This window comes from Electrona antarctica, assembly GCF_951216825.1.
Source record: "Electrona antarctica genome assembly, chromosome: 5".
Classification (NCBI taxonomy): domain Eukaryota; kingdom Metazoa; phylum Chordata; class Actinopteri; order Myctophiformes; family Myctophidae; genus Electrona; species Electrona antarctica.
In genome coordinates, this window is record NC_136810.1 from 1,743,684 (window position 1) to 1,764,055 (window position 20,372).

General features: G+C 45.7%; 1 protein-coding gene across 1 annotated transcript in view; it reads right to left on the minus strand.

Moving 5' to 3' along the window:
• Window positions 1-3,795, minus strand: part of cdh13 (cadherin 13, H-cadherin (heart)) — a 245,941-nt gene extending 242,146 nt beyond the window's left edge. Inside the window, exon 1 of the mRNA XM_079500767.1 lies at window positions 3,673-3,795. Coding sequence (XP_079356893.1) covers window positions 3,673-3,762 — 90 coding nt within the window. The 5' untranslated portion in view covers window positions 3,763-3,795. The remainder of the gene's footprint in view (window positions 1-3,672) is intronic.
• Window positions 3,796-20,372: the final 16,577 nt, after the last annotated feature.

The window sequence follows — 20,372 nt, forward strand, 5'->3', positions numbered from 1 at the left end:
AGACATGTACTGTTTGCTTGACCACAATGTTATTCAGATAGTATGTTGTTTAGACATGTTTAAGATCCCTTCGCTGCTCCTGTGGTGGTCCTGATGGCATCAGTGGGCTGTACCCACTCTCATTGGACCAATTCACTCTCATTGGACCAATTCACTCTCATTGGACCAATTCACTCTCATTGGACCAATTCACTCATTGGACCAATTCACTCTCATTGGACCAATTCACTCTCATTGGACCAATTCACTCTCATTGGACCAATTCACTCTCATTGGACCAATTCACACGCAGAAGCAGCTGGGATGAGAATCTGCATCTGTAAACGGTTCTTAAACACCCTGAGCGGCAAGGACGGAGTTCTCCGTCCTATCAATTAGTAAAGCCCAGCGCTCAAGACGGAGAATGATCAAAAGGACGGACATTATTGATATCAAAACTGATCGCATCGCTCCAACAGATGGCGTCTGTTGCCACTCAATGTTATTTTCCGGTGGCACGTCATCGAAAATGTTCCCCCCCATTTTAGCCGACGAGATCGAAAATCTTAAAACGTTAAATAACTCTTGATCTAAATCATTCCGTCCAATTCTAAGGGGAAGGGGAGAGGGGAGGGGAGGGGAGGGGAGGGGAGAGGAGAGGAGATAAGAGGAGAGGAGGGCATGTGCATTTCTTCCACTATCGTAGCCTAAATGCTGCCTTCGTGGTCTGGAGAGGGCAGTTGTTTTACAGATGGGTATAAAAGGGCAGGGGCTGAAGCCCCCTTTGATGTCTATGTGTGCACGTCCCTGGATCTCGGACGAGGGTGTCATGTCTATGACAAAAGTTCTCTCGCTGCTTTCGGAAATGGAGAGTGAGTCTGCAGTCCTCCTGACTACCACCACACTGTAGGCCAGGGGTTCTCAACGTTTTTGGCCGGGGACCCCCGGAAATGCTTTGGCAATGTCTCGGGACCCCCGCCCCGCCCCCTCCCGACCCCCAATATAAATTGACTGCTACAATAACCTTAAACCATTTTGGGCGGGAACCCCTTTTGGTGTTTTAAACATTGTTATAATTTAGCTATTGAAAAATAGCAGATCTACAAGCTCGTAGCGCGCCACCGAGTGGCGCGCTACGAGCTTGTAGGTCTGCGATTTTTAAAAAAATCGTGAAATTATTTTGGGGACCCCCCAAAAATAATTTGGCGACCCCCCCGAGGGGTCGCGACCCACGGGTTGAGAACCCCTGCTGTAGGCTGTTAACCCATTTTGACCTGTGGACGATTCTACAAATGTCTTCTAAATCCTGACAGTTTTCTGAAAAACCCCATGTTTCTATGTCAGTGGTTCTCAAACATTTTCATGTCAAGGACCCCAAAAAATATTCATGTCAAGGAACCCCCCCTAGAAGCAAAGATTTGAGTTCAAAGCTTTCGCTCTGAAAGAATATATATTCAAAGATTTGCGCCGCATTTTCACGATTTTTCAAAAATAGCAGACCTACAAGCTATGAGCTTGTAGATCTGCTATTTTTCAATAGCTAAATTATAACATAATGTTTAAAACACCAAAAGGGGTTCCCGCCCAGAATGGATTAATGTGGGTTACTGGTGTCACTCCACTTGATGATGCCATCGACAGGTCCTGCTCTCTGACCACAAATGACCCATGACTGATTTTAAATACAGCACTGACGATGAGAATGACAGAATGCTAATGTAACACTTCTCTCAATCGGTGATCTCTCTCTCTCTCTCTCTCGCTCTCTCTCTCTCTCTCTCTCTCTCTCTCTCTCTCTCTCTCTCTCTCTCTCTCTCTCTCTCTCTCTCTCTCTCTCTCTCTCTCTCTCTCTCTCTCTCTCTCTCTCTCTCTCTCTCTGCAAAAAGCATGGAATACGGATGTGTATATTACAGGAAACTCCCAGTAAACTCCCGAATTGTACCATCACACCTGTATATTGCCGTATATTAACTGTATATGCTGCTAAACTTGAGGTTTACGGGCAAAATACAGTTTTACAATAGATTTTTAGTGGCGTTTCTCCATCGGTTTTCAGAAAAACACGGCCGGTGTGCAACCACCTTAACTCCTCTTTTCACGCAGTCTCTCTCTCTCTCTCTCTCTCTGATATGGTTTGGATTTTTTGTCAGGTTTTCAACTCTCAACACCCCACACACAGAACACCTTTTCACTCATCCATGCGTGCAACACCCCACTGTTTTAACTGACCTTCATCCAATTATGCACAAACTAAAATAACACACCATTATGTGCATATTATGCACACACAGTGGAGGGACAGTATCATGCGGTCACATTAATTATAGCTTACTGTACAGGGAACTAACCTTCATTATGACTAACACTACTCGACTTACAGTATGTCCTCTACTGCATTAACCCATTCTGACCTGAGATCAGATTCTAAAAATGTCTTCTACATCCTGACAGTTTTCTGAAAAAGCTATGTTTCTATGTCAGTCGTTCTTCGATTTTTCAAAAATAGCAGACCTACAAGGTCGTAGCGCGCCACTCGGTGGCGCGCTATGAGCTTGTAGATCTGCTATTTTTCAATAGCTAAAGCATAACATAATGCCAAAAGGGGTTCCCGCCCAGAATGTGTTAAGCATAACACCATGGACTATATAACCAAATGAACCACAGTGGAAGACAGAGACACATGAGAGGTGGACGACACTGTGAAGCACAGAGAAGTTCATTAGAGACCCGAGCACGGGAAATTAATCAGCAGGACACCAAGGACTGCAACAGAGAAGACAGATGACAACTCCTTTAAACTCCTGCTAATCAGGTTGCAGTTGACGGACGAGCAGCAGAGAATATGAAGTCAGGAGGAGAGGTCTTTCTTCATAAACGCAGCCTATACACACAACCTTGCAACCACCTTGCACAGGTGCATATAAAAAACCCAAACCACACGTTTCCACACAGAGGCATCCCCGCAATGAGCATGTACAGGAAATATGGACATGAGGGCATTGATTTGAGCTCACTCTTTGTGGGCACTAACAGAGAGACTTTGCGTATTGCTACATGCCTGCCTGTCACTTGTGGAGCAATTGAGCGTCGCAGTCCCGCCCCCTACCAGGGCCCAGGAAATGATTCTCCGTTCATTTTCCTCATAGACATTTCAAAAAGTATTTATTTAAAGACCTTTCAAGCCTTGTACAAAGTCAACTCTTGTCGAGACAAATCATGACAACAAACACAATCTTTTGGGCCGAACAAATAATTAGAAAGAAGAAAAAAACGGCAGGTTACAACACTGTTTTTTGTTGTTTGTCTTCTTTGTAATTATGTGTTTGGTCCAAAATATTGTGTTTGTTGTCATGAGTTGTCACAACTCAAGTTGGCATTGTCCGCGGCGTAACAGTCTTTAAATAAATACTTTTTGAAATGTCTATGGGAAAAATGCATTGGGAATAATTTCCTGGGCCTGGCATCGTCATGAAAGGGACTGCGACGCTCTATAGAAAGTTCCTGTTGTAAAGGGATTTTGTGTTGTGTATTGTATATTTTAATGTATTTGTACCTTTTAAAGTTTTTGATTCATGGGTTTTGTATTATTGTTTGAAGCCAATGTTTTATACATTTGTGTCAATAAAGTAACTAACTAACTACTGTACACGTTTTATACACACATACGCATGCTAAAAAAACGTGTATGCTCACCTGTAAACTGTGAGGGGATCTGACGGGCAGTCCAGTGACGTCCACCTGTGCCGTGTCGTCCACGTCAGCGGTCAACCCGTGGACGAACATGACAGGTCCATAGTACAGGACGTCCTGCCTCGAGACCACGTTCAGATCCCCGTCCACCTGGAAGCTGGGGTCCGACACCTCAAACGACAGGCCTTTGTTCCCCGCACAGTCCTCGAACTCAACTGGAGAGAGAGAGAGAGGACAGAATGGACAGGCCGTTAACTAAGACTCGGTGTGTGTGTGTGTGTGTGTGTGTGTGTGTGTGTGTGTGTGTGTGTGTGTGTGTGTGTGTGTGTGTGTGTGTGTGTGTGTGTGTGTGTGTGTGTGCGTGCGTGCGTGCGTGCGTGCGTGTGTGTGCGCGTGTGCATACACACACACACACACACCTCTGAAGTCTAGCATAGCCAGACGATAAGAGATCTCCGCCCATGCTGACACTGTATATGTCTGGGGAAATCTAAAATTCATTGAATGAGGGCTTATGGATGCCACAGAGAAGCGGTAATAAACCTACGCCCACTGCTTCCTGCAACAATCCTGATACCGTCCCATATGAGGGAACGCCCCCTGAAGTCGTTGCGTTGCTTCTGTGGAGCGGTTACTTCACACATTTCCCAAATTAGTACAGGAAATCTATGGAAAATACAGGATCAACCTCTAACTAATTGCAAAAAAAACAAACTCAGCTGAGTTTGCATCTTCAATATATCCTGAATAACAGAAAAAAAGTTGCCTGGAATTGTCTGAGGGGAAAGTGTTGAAAATGGCCTGTACAGTGTGGCCACCATTGACATCCTATATAAGGCAAATATTTTCTAGATTTCCTTTTGCTTTAAGTAACATGTGACATGTCAAACTAGAGGGTTTTCATGATGCTGAATCCATTCCAAGCATTAGTTTTGCATAAAATCAGTTGAGTTTGGGTTTTTTGCAATTAGTTAGAGGTCAAATTACATTATTACTGGACTAAATTGTTAAAGAGTTTCAGCCCATTCATTCCATGATGTCACCATAATGTATTGTCTCTACGACAAGGAAGTGATATTCCAGAGCCTCTTATGAGGCCTTATAGTCATTTAAGTCAGGCAACTCTTAGAATGAATTTAGCATATATTTATTTAGCAACGTTGAGCATGGATTGGATACGGTATATGAAGCATAGATTGGCGTCAGGCTCTGTCCCCATTAATTCCCTGAATATGAATATGCATTTTGATGAGATATAAGACAAATAGAATTACGCTACAGTGAATGAATTAAGACCCCGATGCAGGGGGAAAAGGAGCAACTTGGACACTCAGGCATGAAGGAAGCATGAGTTCAAGTCTGTTGCTCTCCCCAGGTTGGCGGAGGGTGTGTAGAGCCCAGGATCACATTAGATACACGCACACATTCATACACTGATGGCGGGGGAAACCATTAGAAAAAACACTATTGGCGTGTGCGGCTCCACTTTCTTGCTTTTTTCAAGATTCCCTCTGCAGTTCTCTCACGTGGGCCGGCTCCGCTACAAGGACTTTGGTGTGTGTTGCGAAGGCTTTCACTTAGAGTTCCATATATGGAATAACTCATAGTCCCATATATGGAGACAACAGCGCTATCCAGCGCTGACATCAGATTAATGTAGAAACTCCAAAGATGGATATACACAGTGGTGACATCATCGTAACACTAGACTTGCACAGCATAAAAGGCGGCTCCCATGGCTTCTAAACCTGAGATTCCAGGCAACGCACGCGGCATCTCCAACAGGTCAACATATACGAACCAAGGTATCTGGCTTTACAACCCATATACCTTGAATGGCTTGTATTACCTTGGGTACGAGTCTTCTAGATGAGACAGAATAACTGGCTAATGGCTAAGCAACTCGTAGAGCATTGAAGTAGAGGTTTCCACATCCCGGTTAAGTTCGTATCGAACACCACTGTAGTGGGTCCTAACAAAATAATCAGCACTGGTTCGAGCTATTTTACAGTGTGCGTTAGCATCTTTGTACACCATATGTATTGTACCAGTCTGGGTGTGCTATACTCACCTGCTGTCAGAAGGCACATGCACACATACTGTATTCAGACCTATGGTGGTTTCTGTTTGCGACCGAAGGTCGTAGTTAACTATGGAATTGTGCATTTCTCCGTCAGTGTGTCGGGCACCATATATGGTGCCCAGGTCTCGTGACATCATGTGACATCATCAGGGATGGAGATATGGAGACCCTGATGTCATGGCCACACCAGTGACTTACTGAGCTTCAACTATAGCATCACTAATCAATGTTTGTTAATAAGTTATCGCTTTAACATTTGAAACAAATGTGGGATAATTATTAGATTATTACCATTTAGTCAGTCTGTTAACTCGCCACAATTTAGGCTACAAACACACTTAAGACTGGAAATAGTATCCATCCATTCATAAGAAGCTGCATAACAAATATAAGCGCTAGGTAGTAAATGTAAAACTTTATAATTACACATAGCATTTCATACCAAGTTGGCCCTACTAGCATTCCCTATTCTGGGCATGTCATAACAGAAACACATTTGGCAAAAAAAAGATCCACTCTACAAGCTCACAGAACATCACAACATCTTATTCTATATCCCTCAGGATGCGTTCGTCTTAAACCATTTAGGCCTGACGTCGAAATTTAAAAAATGTCTTCTAAATCATGACAATGTTCTGAAAAACCTCATGTTTCTCAATCAGTGGTGCTCAATATTTCATGTCAAGGACCCCAAAATATATTAGGTAATTGGCCGCCGACCCCCATCTGAAAATATGTTGTTCCAGGAACCAACCCAGAAGCAAAGACTTCAAAAATAGCAGACCTACAACCTCGTAGCGCGGCACGAGGTTGTAGGTCTGCTATTTTCCAATAGCTAAAGTGTGACATAATGCTTGAAACACCAAAAGGGGTTCCCGTCCAGAACGGGTTAAGACTGAAGCTTCAATAGACACAGAGGAAGACATGGGACGTCATCAAGCTGTTCTCCAGAGAAACAAGCCGTCCGCCACCTCAATATTCAAGTCTAAGCTAAAGCACACAAGATGTGTTCATTTCCAATCCTATTACAAGCCTCAGATTGTATTTCAATAACACGCAAACCTACTCTTTATAACCTGCAAATTGCAGTTCCAAATAGTTAATATCATTTCAAAGGCAGTCAGTGTTTGATGTTATTGTAATATTGTTCAGCCGTTGAGGGGATTTCCGAGGAGGCATGGCGAGCGGAAGTCTTTGAAGTCAGATGACAATGACAGAATATTAATATTTTAGGTCTAGTAAAAGTTGCAACTTGCACCTGAAGAAATGTTGCCACTGTACGTTTCTGCAAATCACAAAACATGTAGAAGGTGGACATTTTAACATAAAAACCATGATTCTACATGTGGATCATGTCGACTAAATCAAACTTTTTCTTACAACATTCTCTAATATAAAGTAGTTCATGATACTGACTGAGAATGCATTATTTAGTATTCTGTGCTTATGGAGAATGCAACTTGACAGCTTAGAGTATATATTAATAGAGACGGCACCAGATTTCTCCTCCCACCCACTTGCATTAAGTTGCTCTAAAGCGCATGAGGCGATTTCACTCCTCCTTCCGGGTAGGAACAGAGTGCATTTTGGGATGGATTGGACCCAAACACATGAACGCGCTGCCGTTGACTATATCATTGCACGCGTTCACGTGCGTTCACGTATGAAACAACGTTCACGTGTCATCGTGAACGTGCACAATGATAGTCAACGGACCAGCGCGTTCATGTGTTTGGGTCCAAACTGCAATACCAAATTCAGCCACTATGTCCATTTCGCCTCAGGGTTTCCTCCGGGTGCCGTCTCTAGTCATATATACTCTAAGCTTGACAGCAGCAGGAGGCTTCGCAAGTAAAGCATAATTTATGCTCCGTCGCCCGACAGTGTCAAGTACGCCAAAATATCAGACTGACAAATCACAACACGTCACATCTGCAACGCCTCGTGAACTTGCTCGGCAATATTGGGCATGTGTGACCAGGTATGAATCAACAGGCTTTGCTCACTCCCTAGGTTGGCTCCAGAGAGGCAGATTTGATTAATATTATTTTTTGTTGGGGCATGGTTTCACTGTTCTTACAGCAGGGGGTCTTCAACATATTTCAGTTCAAGGACCCCCTATTGAGACCCCCCCCCCCCCCCCCCCCCCACTACATATTGTAAACGTTTTCATATTTCAGACATCCCTCACCAACCTTAATCCGGTCGAACTAACGGGATGTCGAACCTTAGGGCAGCCCCCCTTTGGGTGCGCAGTGCGCTTACGTCAAACGCACACATGCCCGGTGTAGCTTGGCCGTGAGCCACATTTAAGTCACAGTGAATTAAACAGTGCTTAATTGTTTAATTCAAGTAACGTTCTACTTGAGTTATACCGGTATAATAAAGTACATGATGATGATGGAGTAGGATGTTGTGTAGTATAGTATCTTTGCACACACACACACACACACACACACACACACACACACACACACACACACACACACACACACACACACACGAGATAAGTCTCCACGTCTCCATGCAAAACAAAACAGCTGCTCTGACAAAGCAGTATGGAGGCGGCGTGTTGACACTTGACATCCTCCCTGCACCACGTGCACGTTCACCCAGACTTTCTGCTCGCGGCTCTTTTCTCTGTGTTAAACTTTTCATGCGAGGTACGATTTGAAGACAATTTTCTGCCTTGTAACTAAATGTCAAGTCTCCGTGATGGGAATCAGCAGTGGGGTAATATCTCCAAGGTAACAGGGTGATTGTGTTTGAGCTGATGTCTGGCTGTGTTGAACCAAAGAGTTTTGGTTTTTCTGCCCGAGAACAAAACCACATGGAGGCTCAGGAGAAAACCCTGCTCAAATAATGATCCAATACAGAAAAACAAACAAAAATAATTACACCCTGATCTCAAATTGCTCCCTGAGGTCCCCCAGAACAGTGTTGATTGTGTTATTAACACAGCTTTGGGTTTTCATCTAAATTAGAAGCATGAAGCATTCTTTAGATCTCAAAGTTTTCCGTCCCAACTACGCTGTGGTGTATCAAATACTGATTATTGTTTAGTATTGGCCTTAAACGAGTCTCAAACCACCACCAAAACACTCTTTTTGATACCTAAAATGGAACACCCATGGCCGCCTCACATCCTGTACTTTTATAGCTGTTCCTGGTACCTCACTTCCTGGAACTATTGCTAAACATGCTTTTTTTCCCCACAGCTCCCCCTTATGACCAAATATTGTCAACGGAAAATGAATGACCATGGTTTAGTTAAAAGTATCATCAAGGGTCCCGCTTATCCGCCGCCTCGCTGGCACATCTTGGGGAGCCTCCGCCAGGACACTACGGATTTCCACACAAGCCCTGGTGTTCTCTGCTGCAGAGTACTGTGCTCCAGTCTGGAGTAGAAGCCCACATGTGAGGATGGTTGACCCTGTCATCAATAATGCCCTTCGGATCGTAACTGGCTGCCTGAAGCCCACCCCTGTGCCCTACCTGCCAGTCCTAGCAGGAATTGCCCCCGCCGCCCTTCGACGAGAGGCCGCAACCCTCGCACTTGCAAGGAAAGCCAAGGAAAACGACTGGCATATCCTGCACGAGATAACAACCAAGGCAGCGCCCCCAAATAGACTCAAGTCCCACCACCCCTATAACAGGAGAGCACAAGATATGCTTGGTTCCATCCCTGAGGACCTGAGGTCGACAAGGGCATGGCTGGCAACCACCTGGAAGCGGGAATGGGAGTCGGCCGAGCCCACACGTCTGCACTACTACACCCAAGACCCGGGAGACGGAGTCGAAGGAGAACACCTACCACGCCGACACTGGACCCTGTTAAACCGCCTCCGTACTGCGGTCGGACGCTTCAAATCGTTTATGAAGGAGTGGGGCCTGGCAGACAGCGCAGCATGCGAGTGTGGCGAGCCTGAGCAGACTGCCGACCACATAATTACCACCTGTCCTCTGTACAGACCTCCTTCAGACTTCAGAGGCTGGCCTCTTCCATGTGGGACCAGAGACAATGGCGTGGCTTTCTGACACTGAGCTGGACATATGACGACGATACACGGAAGAAGAAGAAGTCAAGGAATGCCAGGACACTGTCACTACACTACACCACGCACGCACGCACACACGCACGCATGCACACACGCACACACACCAGAATAATGAGGAAACACTCTGCCCTCCTTATCTCCGTTATTCTATTGGAGTCTCATTTAAAGTTCACACCCGGGGGCTCGGGGGGGCACGGGGGGGCTCGGGGGGGGCTCGGCACACGACGGCTTGGAATAAACTCCCATTGCACCTCAGACAGGCGGCTTCTGTAGATTTAAAACACAGTTTCGAAATCTATTATTTTCATGCTTGCTTATGTTCTTACATTCTTTAATCGCCGTGTCGTTATTCATTATGTCTTCACTTCACTGCCTTATTTTAACGTTTTATGCTTTTGCGTTTCTAATTTGCTTTGTTGTTATAATTATTCTTGCCTTGCCTTTTCCGTAAAGCACTCGTGCTTTATTCTTTATTCTTATTTGTAACTGCTGTGTGTAGTACCTTGAGCTGCATTCCAGGTCCTTAAACCAGAAATCTAGCCTCACAAAAACTATGCCTAAACCTGCCGGGGGGGAGGGGGCGGCAGCTGCCGCAGTAGCCGATAAACTGCCGCCAACAACCGCGCCGGTGCCGCGGCGGTGCCGACATTTATCCTCTCTGACTGAGATTCGAGATAAGCATTGGCACCTATTTTTATATAAAGCCATTGCTGGGATGCTCCCGGACTATATTTGTTCCATGATGGAACTGAACAATAGCACCTATCAGACCCGCTCTAGTGATTTCTATTTCTTATAGGCTCAAGGTTCCTCAGGCCCAGACAGAGTTGGGCCAAGACAGCTTTTTCTGTCAATGGCCCAACTTCATGGAATGAACTCCAAAACTCTTGGCAGCTCCCTGCCATTCTTCGGTGACTCGGTCAGTTCAAAGGAATGCTCCAGAACATCCTTCACCGTGATTGCTCCTGCTTCAATTGATTTATTTTACTGATGGTTGTTCTGCATAAAGTTCCTTTGTAATTTACCCTGATAATGTTGTGTTTGATGTATTGTTTTGTGACTGTATTTTTGTGTATTGTAACCTCGGCTACGTTGAAAATGCCCTCAACTCTATTTCCGAGTATAAATAAAGGTGAGACAGAAAGAAAGATGCGTTGCGCCGTGCTTGCGGTTATGGTTAGGGTAAGGGTTTGGGTTAGGGTAAGGGTTTGGAACTTTGGATTAGAGCAGGGGTTCTCAACCCGTGGGTCGCGACCCCTCGGGGGGTCGCCAAATTTTTTTTTTTTGAAATTCACGATTTTTCAAAAATAGCAGACCTAGCGCTATGAGCTTGTAGATCTGCAATTTTTCAATAGCTAAATTATAACAATGCTTAAAACACCAAAAGGGGTTCCCGCCCAAAATGGTTTAAGGTTATTGTAGCAGTCAATTTATATTGGGGGTCGGGAGGGGGCGGGGCGCCCGAGACGTTGCCAAAGCATTTTCGGGGGTCCCCGGCCAAAAACGTTGAGAACCCCTGGATTAGAGTGTCCTGCCGTGTGAATCACTACCGCCTGCCGCGGGTGTTTCCGCGGCTGCTGCCGGAAAATGCACTGGCTCTCTCTACAGTAATTACTGGACTCCATTTGTTCTATTCCAAGCTCAGACAAGACAGTCAGAGTCATATAATACTTGTTCTGCTCTCATTAATTTATAGGCCTACCATAAAAAGGATGATAAACTGAAATAAGATAAGACTGTTTAACCCTCCTTGAAAGAAATGTCTCTCCTCTGGCTATCAGCCAAAGATGACATAATAAAGAATAGCTTAGCTTAGTGTGCGTGCGTGCGTGCGTGCGTGCGTGCGTGCGTGCGTCAGATGTACTGACAACTGATCATGATCTTGCCTTTGTTTACAGTGACAAATTTGGATTTTGACATGATTTGTATCTTAAAGGTAGGGTAAGTGATATATTTTTGTTATGCCAAAAGGTTTTTTGTTAAAAGGTTAAATCACTATATTCTGGTAAATGGTAAATGGTGCATTTATATAGCGCCTTTATCCAAGGCGCTTTACATAGATTGTGCATTACATTCACCCATTCACACACACATTCACACACCGATGCCAGGGGGAAACCATGCAAGGCACCAACCTGCACATACTCAGACATACTCTGCTGTCTTTTTAGCTCATTATTACCAGCAGCGCTTCAGTCTGAAGTCTGAGGCAGATGATGACAGGCATCGTACTACAGTCTGAGGCAGATGATGACAGGCATCGTACTACAGTCTGAGGCAGATGACAGGCATCGTACTACAGTCTGAGGCAGATGATGACAGGCATCGTACTACAGTCTGAGGCAGATGATGACAGGCATCGTACTACAGTCTGAGGCAGATGATGACAGGCATCGTACTACAGTCTGAGGCAGATGATGACAGGCATCGTACTACAGTCTGAGGCAGATGATGACAGGCATCGTACTACAGTCTGAGGCAGATGATGACAGGCATCGTACTACAGTCTGAGGCATGGTACTACAGTCTGAGGCAGATGATGACAGGCATCGTACTACAGTCTGAGGCATGGTACTACAGTCTGAGGCATGGTACTACAGTCTGAGGCATGGTACTACAGTCTGAGGCATGGTACTACAGTCTGAGGCATGGTACTACTCGCACACTGACTGCAGAGAGAGAGGAGTACGACCTTTCTTTTCATCTACTGCTTTTGTGGCCTCCTCCAATAGGGAGGCTGTGTAGACGACCACGTCTCCTCCAATAGGGAGGCTGTGTAGACGACCACGTCTCCTCCAATAGGGAGGCTGTGTAGACGACCACGTCTCCTCCAATAGGGAGGCTGTGTAGACGACCACGTCTCCTCCAATAGGGAGGCTGTGTAGACGACCACGTCTCCTCCAATAGGGAGGCTGTGTAGACGACCACGTCTCCTCCAATAGGGAGGCTGTGTAGACGACCACCTCTCCTCCAATAGGGAGGCTGTGTAGACGACCACCTCTCCTCCAATAGGGGAGGCTGTGTAGACGACCACGTCTCCTCCAATAGGGAGGCTGTGTAGACGACCACGTCTCCTCCAATAGGGAGGCTGTGTAGACGACCACGCCTCCTCCAATAGGGAGGCTGTGTAGACGACCACCTCTCCTCCAATAGGGGAGGCTGTGTAGACGACCACGTCTCCTCCAATAGGGAGGCTGTGTAGACGACCACGTCTCCTCCAATAGGGAGGCTGTGTAGACGACCACGTCTCCTCCAATAGGGAGGCTGTGTAGACGACCACGTCTCCTCCAATAGGGAGGCTGTGTAGACGACCACGTCTCCTCCAATAGGGAGGCTGTGTAGACGACCACGTCTCCTCCAATAGGGAGGCTGTGTAGACGACCACGTCTCCTCCAATAGGGAGGCTGTGTAGACGACCACGTCTCCTCCAATAGGGAGGCTGTGTAGACGACCACGTCTCCTCCAATAGGGAGGCTGTGTAGACGACCACGTCTCCTCCAATAGGGAGGCTGTGTAGACGACCACGTCTCCTCCAATAGGGAGGCTGTGTAGACGACCACGTCTCCTCCAATAGGGAGGCTGTGTAGACGACCACGTCTCCTCCAATAGGGAGGCTGTGTAGACGACCACGTCTCCTCCAATAGGGGAGGCTGTGTAGACGACCAGGTCTCCTCCAATAGGGAGGCTGTGTAGACGACCACGTCTCCTCCAATAGGGAGGCTGTGTAGACGACCACGTCTCCTCCAATAGGGAGGCTGTGTAGACGACCACGCCTCCTCCAATAGGGAGGCTGTGTAGACGACCACCTCTCCTCCAATAGGGGAGGCTGTGTAGACGACCACGTCTCCTCCAATAGGGAGGCTGTGTAGACGACCACGTCTCCTCCAATAGGGAGGCTGTGTAGACGACCACGTCTCCTCCAATAGGGAGGCTGTGTAGACGACCACGTCTCCTCCAATAGGGAGGCTGTGTAGACGACCACGTCTCCTCCAATAGGGAGGCTGTGTAGACGACCAGGTCTCCTCCAATACACAAGATGTTCGCTGGTGCTATTATTATTATTATTATTAACTGTCCGTGCCCGTCGCAGTCGGCCACCGGCCTACTTGGGAACGATGCAACTTGGGAACCTAATGATATACGTTGTCATAGCACCCGTTTTAACTGTCAGCCGGTGTCCCACATGGAGATCTGTGTATGTGCCTGTGTGTGTGTGAAGACTGCAAACTGAAAAGTGTACTTGGCAATCAATTCGGCCCACTGGCAGAGCCTGATTGGTTGAGCCTCAATTGGATGAGGCAGAGGCTGGAAATTGCACAGGTGAAAGGAGTTGGCCTCATTAGGCCCACTGGCAGAGCCTGGCCCAGGTGAAAGGAGTTGGCCTCATTAGGCCCACTGGCAGAGCCTGGCCCAGGTGAAATGAGTTGGCCTCATTAGGCCCACTGGCAGAGCCTGGCCCAGGTGAAAGGAGTTGGCCTCATTAGGCCCACTGGCAGAGCCTGACCAGAGCCTTTTGTGGTGGTTCTTGAGAACCGTGGGTCCGACCAACTCGATACCTGGCACTGCACTCCCTGTGGGGGTGTGGAACGCGTGTGTCGAATGTGGAGTCGGGTAACGGTTCTCGAGTTACGTGCATTACAACCGTACACACACGTATGCAGAGACGTGGCGCATTATATAGTAGACTAAACCTGTCCGTGCCCGTCGCAGTCGGCCACCGGCCTACTTGGGAACGATGCAACTTGGGAACCTAATGATATACGTTGTCATAGCACCCGTCATAGTACCCGTTTTAACTGTCAGCCGGTGTCCCACATGGAGATCTGTGTATATGCCTGTGTGTGTGTGAAGACTACAAACTAAAAAGTGTACTTGGCAATCAATTCGGCCCACTGGCAGAGCCTGATTGGTTGAGCCTCAATTGGATGAGGCAGAGGCTGGAAATTGCACAGGTGAAAGGAGTTGGCCTCATTAGGCCCACTGGCAGAGCCTGGCCCAGGTGAAAGGAGTTGAGAGGGGAAGCATTTCCTCAACAACATACCTGGCAATCATTTTGTCAAGTTGACTCTTGGTGACATGCTGCTGTGGGGATTTAAAATCGATCTTTGTCTGTTTTGGTGGTGTTGGTCCATCTGACTGTGAGGCACTGCCCGCACTGGTACCCGGGGTGGTGGTAGATTTAGGGTCTTTGGCCACAGGTTTCGTAGCCTCATGGACTGATTTAACATGCTTTCTTAGATTTGCATTGCTCTTCTTGGCTGTGTGTGGACAATGCTTTCTGTCCGCCACATAATTTGCATTTCACCTCGATGTTTTTGTCGTCCTTTACCCACAAGTACTCAAAATAATGCTTGTATTTCCAACCCACAACGCATCCGATCTCGCTGTCATCCGCATTTGCCATTGTAGCGTGTGGTAATAATGTCCTTTCAACCGGCGTTTTCTGTGTATGCGTTACAAGGGTTTGTGTGTCTGTGTTTACCACAGCCATAACAGTGAGACCCGCCCTACTCTGTCAGACTGTCTCTGATTGGCTTACCCTGAAATCTTGCCCTACGTTAGCCAATCAATGACCTCTTCTGCGACGTGCTTTGTTCATGTTAGAGTGAGAAGCCATGTGGATCCCTGCCTCGATTCGTGCAGTCAACGCTGCCAGTAACACGTAAATGTTGATATGTTGCTGATGACTATGTTGAAACAAGCACGTTATGACGGCACTTTATATCCTAGCACTTTTTTTTAATGTAGCCTTTTCTATCTTTGATTCTATACCTGCACTAGATGCACCCAGACCTCTGTTTATGCTGTGGTGTCTCATGGCTGTTGTGGTCCTGTATTGTTTGTATTGTTTGTATTGTTTGTATGTTTTAACCCATTCAGGCCTGACGTCGAAATTAAAAAAAAAAGTTTTCTAAATCATGACAATTTCGGAAAGATTTGAGGCACATTTTAACGATTTTTCAAAAATAGCAGACCTACAAGTTCATAGCGCGCCACTCGGTGGCGCGCTATGAGCTTGTAGATCTGCTATTTTTCAATAGCTAAATTATAACAATGTTTAAAACACCAAAAGGGGTTCCCGCCCAAAATGGGTTAATGGTTAATGTGGTTAAACGCTAACGCGACATGGATGCGTTCCAGGTCTCAATGGATTAAACCACTACTCTTGCTGTAAATCTAATTGCCATTCTGGGACATTAATAAAGACCTTGAACCTCGTCTCAGAGGCTAGTATGAGAGCACAAACTGTCAACAGTACAACACAACACAACAACACAGAGATCGCTCTCTCAGCACAGAGACGAGAAGCCTGTATGACAGACAGACTCACGGCGCTGCATTCATGGGGAGACTTTTCACTTGGATCACATAAGTTGACATAACATAATAACGCCATAACGCGGGTAACGCACACACAATAACTATAAGGCCGTTATGGAATGGGAAAATGTAAAGCGTTAGGTTACAAGTTACTGCAAAAAGTAGTCTCGTTAGGTAACGTAACGTGATGTAAGGGCGTTAGTTACAACACTGGTCCTCTGCTGTACAGTTTTTTTTACGTTTGATTGTGTCGCCAGATGTGGGAATAACATAAATTTGCGGATGATACCACAGTGATCGGATTAATGTACTTTCTGAGGGCGCCTTAAAAAAATTGTCTTAAGTACAAAGGGACTAGTGAACTTGTATCGTTGTATAATTGAAAGTGTCTTAACTGGCTGTATCACAGTGTGGTACGGTAACACGACTGCTCAGGACTGCAACAGGTTGCGGAGGACCGTTAAAACAGCAGCTAAAATCATCGGCACAGCATTACCTACAGTAGTCTCCATAACATCTACACCACTCAAAGCCCACAACATCATTAAATACACCAGCCATCCCGCAAATACCCTGTTCCAACGGTAACAAGACAACTCACCCCTTTTCTGTTTTCCTCCCGGAATTTTCCCCAGTGAGGGGTGGGAGAGGCTGGACAGCAGACGGCTGGACTTTGAATTTATCTAACTATAAACTTTCACGACAGCAGACAGCCTAAGTACAAATATAATTTATGAAAAGCTACTACAGTGAAGTCTGTTCACAGAAGTTGTTGTAGGCTATGTGGGGATTATCTGACGAGGTACCATTTGAGTGGGAAAAATCTTACATATACTAAATAATACTAAGTTGTTTATAGGGTCAATATAAGTAAAATAATATAGCCTTTCCACAGGAGTATCTTTTTATATTTGTCCAAAAATAATACAAACAGCCAATAGCATATTACAAAGTTATCCCCCTCACTGGGGAAAATTCCGGGAGGAAAAACGGGCAAGCACCGGGGTGAGTTGTCCAGTATTCGTTCCAACCACTCCCTTCCAAAAAACGCTACCAGAGCATCAAATCTCGCCCCACCGTCTCAGTCAGGGACCCTCAGGCAGTCAGGCTGCTGAACAGCTGACCCTGAACTGTATGGTACCGTGACTTCACTTTGCACTGTTTTGTGTTTGTGTTCTTTCTTTGCACTATTTATAGATGTTTGTTTTTGTCCTGTGTCTATAAGACCGAGAGTGCTCTGAGCAAAATCATTTTCATTCAATCCAATCCACTTTATTTATATAGCACGTTTCAAAACTCAGGGTTTACAAAGTGCTGTACAGGAGAAAATAAAAACCAATACACTAAAGCTACCACACAGAACAACAACAGCGAGAATACAAAGTACAAACAGTGAAAACAACTGAGACACATCACAGAAAAGCAACAAAAAAGCAACAGCGTCACAGAGAGACAAAACATATACAAGGACCGAAGGAGGTCTTTAGGCGAGATTTAAAAGTCTCGATGGAAGGGGCCAGTTTGACGTGGGAGGGGAGTGCGTTCCATAATTTGGGGGCTACAACAGAAAAGGCTCGGTCGCCTCTGGACTTTAAGCGGGTCTTCTTTGTGACCATGGTCATTGTATTTATACTATGTATCTATACATATGACAAATAAACCTGAATCTGAACCTAATTCACACACATGCACGTCCACACACACATGGACGTCCACACACACACATGCACGTCCACAGACACTAACACTTACACTTACACCAACTTGCAATTGGTTAAATGTGTTACTAATTGATGAAAAGCCTCTTTGCAAAACAGCCTGCACTGAATTAACCAAGCATTGTTTAACCCATTAATTCTGAGACTATACTGTGAATGATGTATATTAGACCCCATGCAGAGCTACTGTCATTTGCATAAAAAAACATTTAAATGTATATCTTCTGTTAAGTAGGCAATCCAAAGCAGAGCCTTAAATCAGAAGATGTAAGAGAGAGAAGTTGTTTTATGATTGCAGATATGGGGTCTTGGCAAGTTGGCGGTACGTGGCACACAGCTACTGCAGTCTCTGCAGGAAGTGTCTCTGACAGATCTCTGATGGTAGTTGCTGTGCCAGCGTACCAGGGGCCAGAGTAGTAAGGTGCCAGTCTACTAGAGATGGATCTCTGATGGTAGTTGCTGTGCCAGTGTACCAGGGGCCAGAGTAGTAAGGTGCCAGTCTACTAGAGATGGATCTCTGATGGTAGTTGCTGTGCCAGCGTACCAGGGGCCAGAGTAGTAAGGTGCCAGTCTACTAGAGATGGATCTCTGATGGTAGTTGCTGTGCCAGCGTACCAGGGGCCAGAGTAGTAAGGTGCCAGTCTACTAGAGATGGATCTCTGATGGTAGTTGCTGTGCCAGTGTACCAGGGGCCAGCGTAGTAAGGTGCCAGTCTACTAGAGATGGATCTCTGATGGTAGTTGCTGTGCCAGCGTACCAGGGGCCAGAGTAGTAAGGTGCCAGTCTACTAGAGATGGATCTCTGATGGTAGTTGCTGTGCCAGCGTACCAGGGGCCAGAGTAGTAAGGTGCCAGTCTACTAGAGATGCGCAAATGGGCTCTGACATCACCTGAATACCCATGTACAGGTTCATCATCATCCACCCATGTTTTAGTCACATTTTAGTCACCTGGAATGTTTTAGTGTTAGTCTAGTTTTAGTCGGCTAAATATAAGATTTTAGTCAACTAAATCTACAGTTGATTTAGTCGACTCTACAAGCTCACAACGCGTCGCAGCGCAACGCGTTGTGAGCTTGTAGATCAGCTATTTTCAGCATGCAACTAATTGTAAAATGACTTATCCACTAGTCCCTTCCTAACATTTTAGTATAGAATTTATTTCTTGACGAAATCGTCAGTAGCCTATATTTTTTTTTAGTTTTTGTCATCATAGCTTAGTTTTAATTTAGTTTCCATTTAGTATTCGTCAGTGAAAAAAGGTAGTCGACGAACATTTTTCGTCTTAGTTTTAGTCGACGAAATCAACACTGCTATAGCTAAGCCCCGCCCTCTCCCACTTAGACACTCCCACTTGGACACTTTCCAGCCGGGCTCATTCATTCCAATGTAAATATCATGGATTTTACACATTAAATACTGGTTCAGTTTTTGAACCAGACCTTCAAAATCTCTTCCAAATCCGTGAACAAGGCCTGCCATATGCACTGGAAAAATATGTGTGTGGCATTTATTTTTTAAAACAATGTTTTATCATATAGGAAAACTATGTGTGTGTGAGTCCGTGTGAGAGTGTGTGTGTGCATCCGTCCGTCTGTTAACAGCTAATCTCCGGCACCGTTCAAAATTTGGCAGCTGGTCGATGCCAAATTTTGTGCACACACACTCCCTGGATGCCAATGATGAACCTCTAGCCTGTTATAGCGACACCAGGAGGCCAACTTTTGTAAAACACATATTTTGATATTACTTCTCCAGATTCTATCCAAAAATCCCGCTACACAGTATCTCTATAGTCATGTGTTCGAGACGGATCTGTCCGATATTTCATATTCCATCCTATAATTGGCTAACATTGGCTTTCAAAGTTTGCAGGATTGGCCCTCAAATCGTGAACGCAGCGTGCACTTTATGTAAAATCTTTCACAGACTTTCCTACTATAGGCCGAGGAAACACATGCAGGTCTTTCCTGTAATTACAGTAATTTGTCAAAAAGCACATGTTGATTTATAGTCCAATTAAAACAACAGTATAAAAGGAGCTGCAGGTCTCAGTATCTGATTTGTCTGCAGGAGGAGATTAATTAAACACCATTACAGACCTGAGAGTGACATGATCCCACTGTGAACCCTGCCACGCACAGAGAACAGTGCTTGAGTGCACACTCGCACACGCACGTGCACACGCACGTGCACACGCACACACACACGCGCACACACACACACACACACACACACACACACACACACACACACACACACACACACACACACACACACACACACACACACACACACACACACACACACACACACACACACACACACACACACACACACACAGGACCTGGATGGCAGTGTACGACAGTACGTGGGGAACAGAACCAAAATTAGAAAGTAGAGCAACAGTGTGCTGTGAGCCTCAGCTGTTCTCGAGTCACAGTAAAACTGGGCTACAGCTATGGATCTGAAACACATGAGGACATTTTGATTAAGAATGTTATATTCCACCATGCATGGACCTC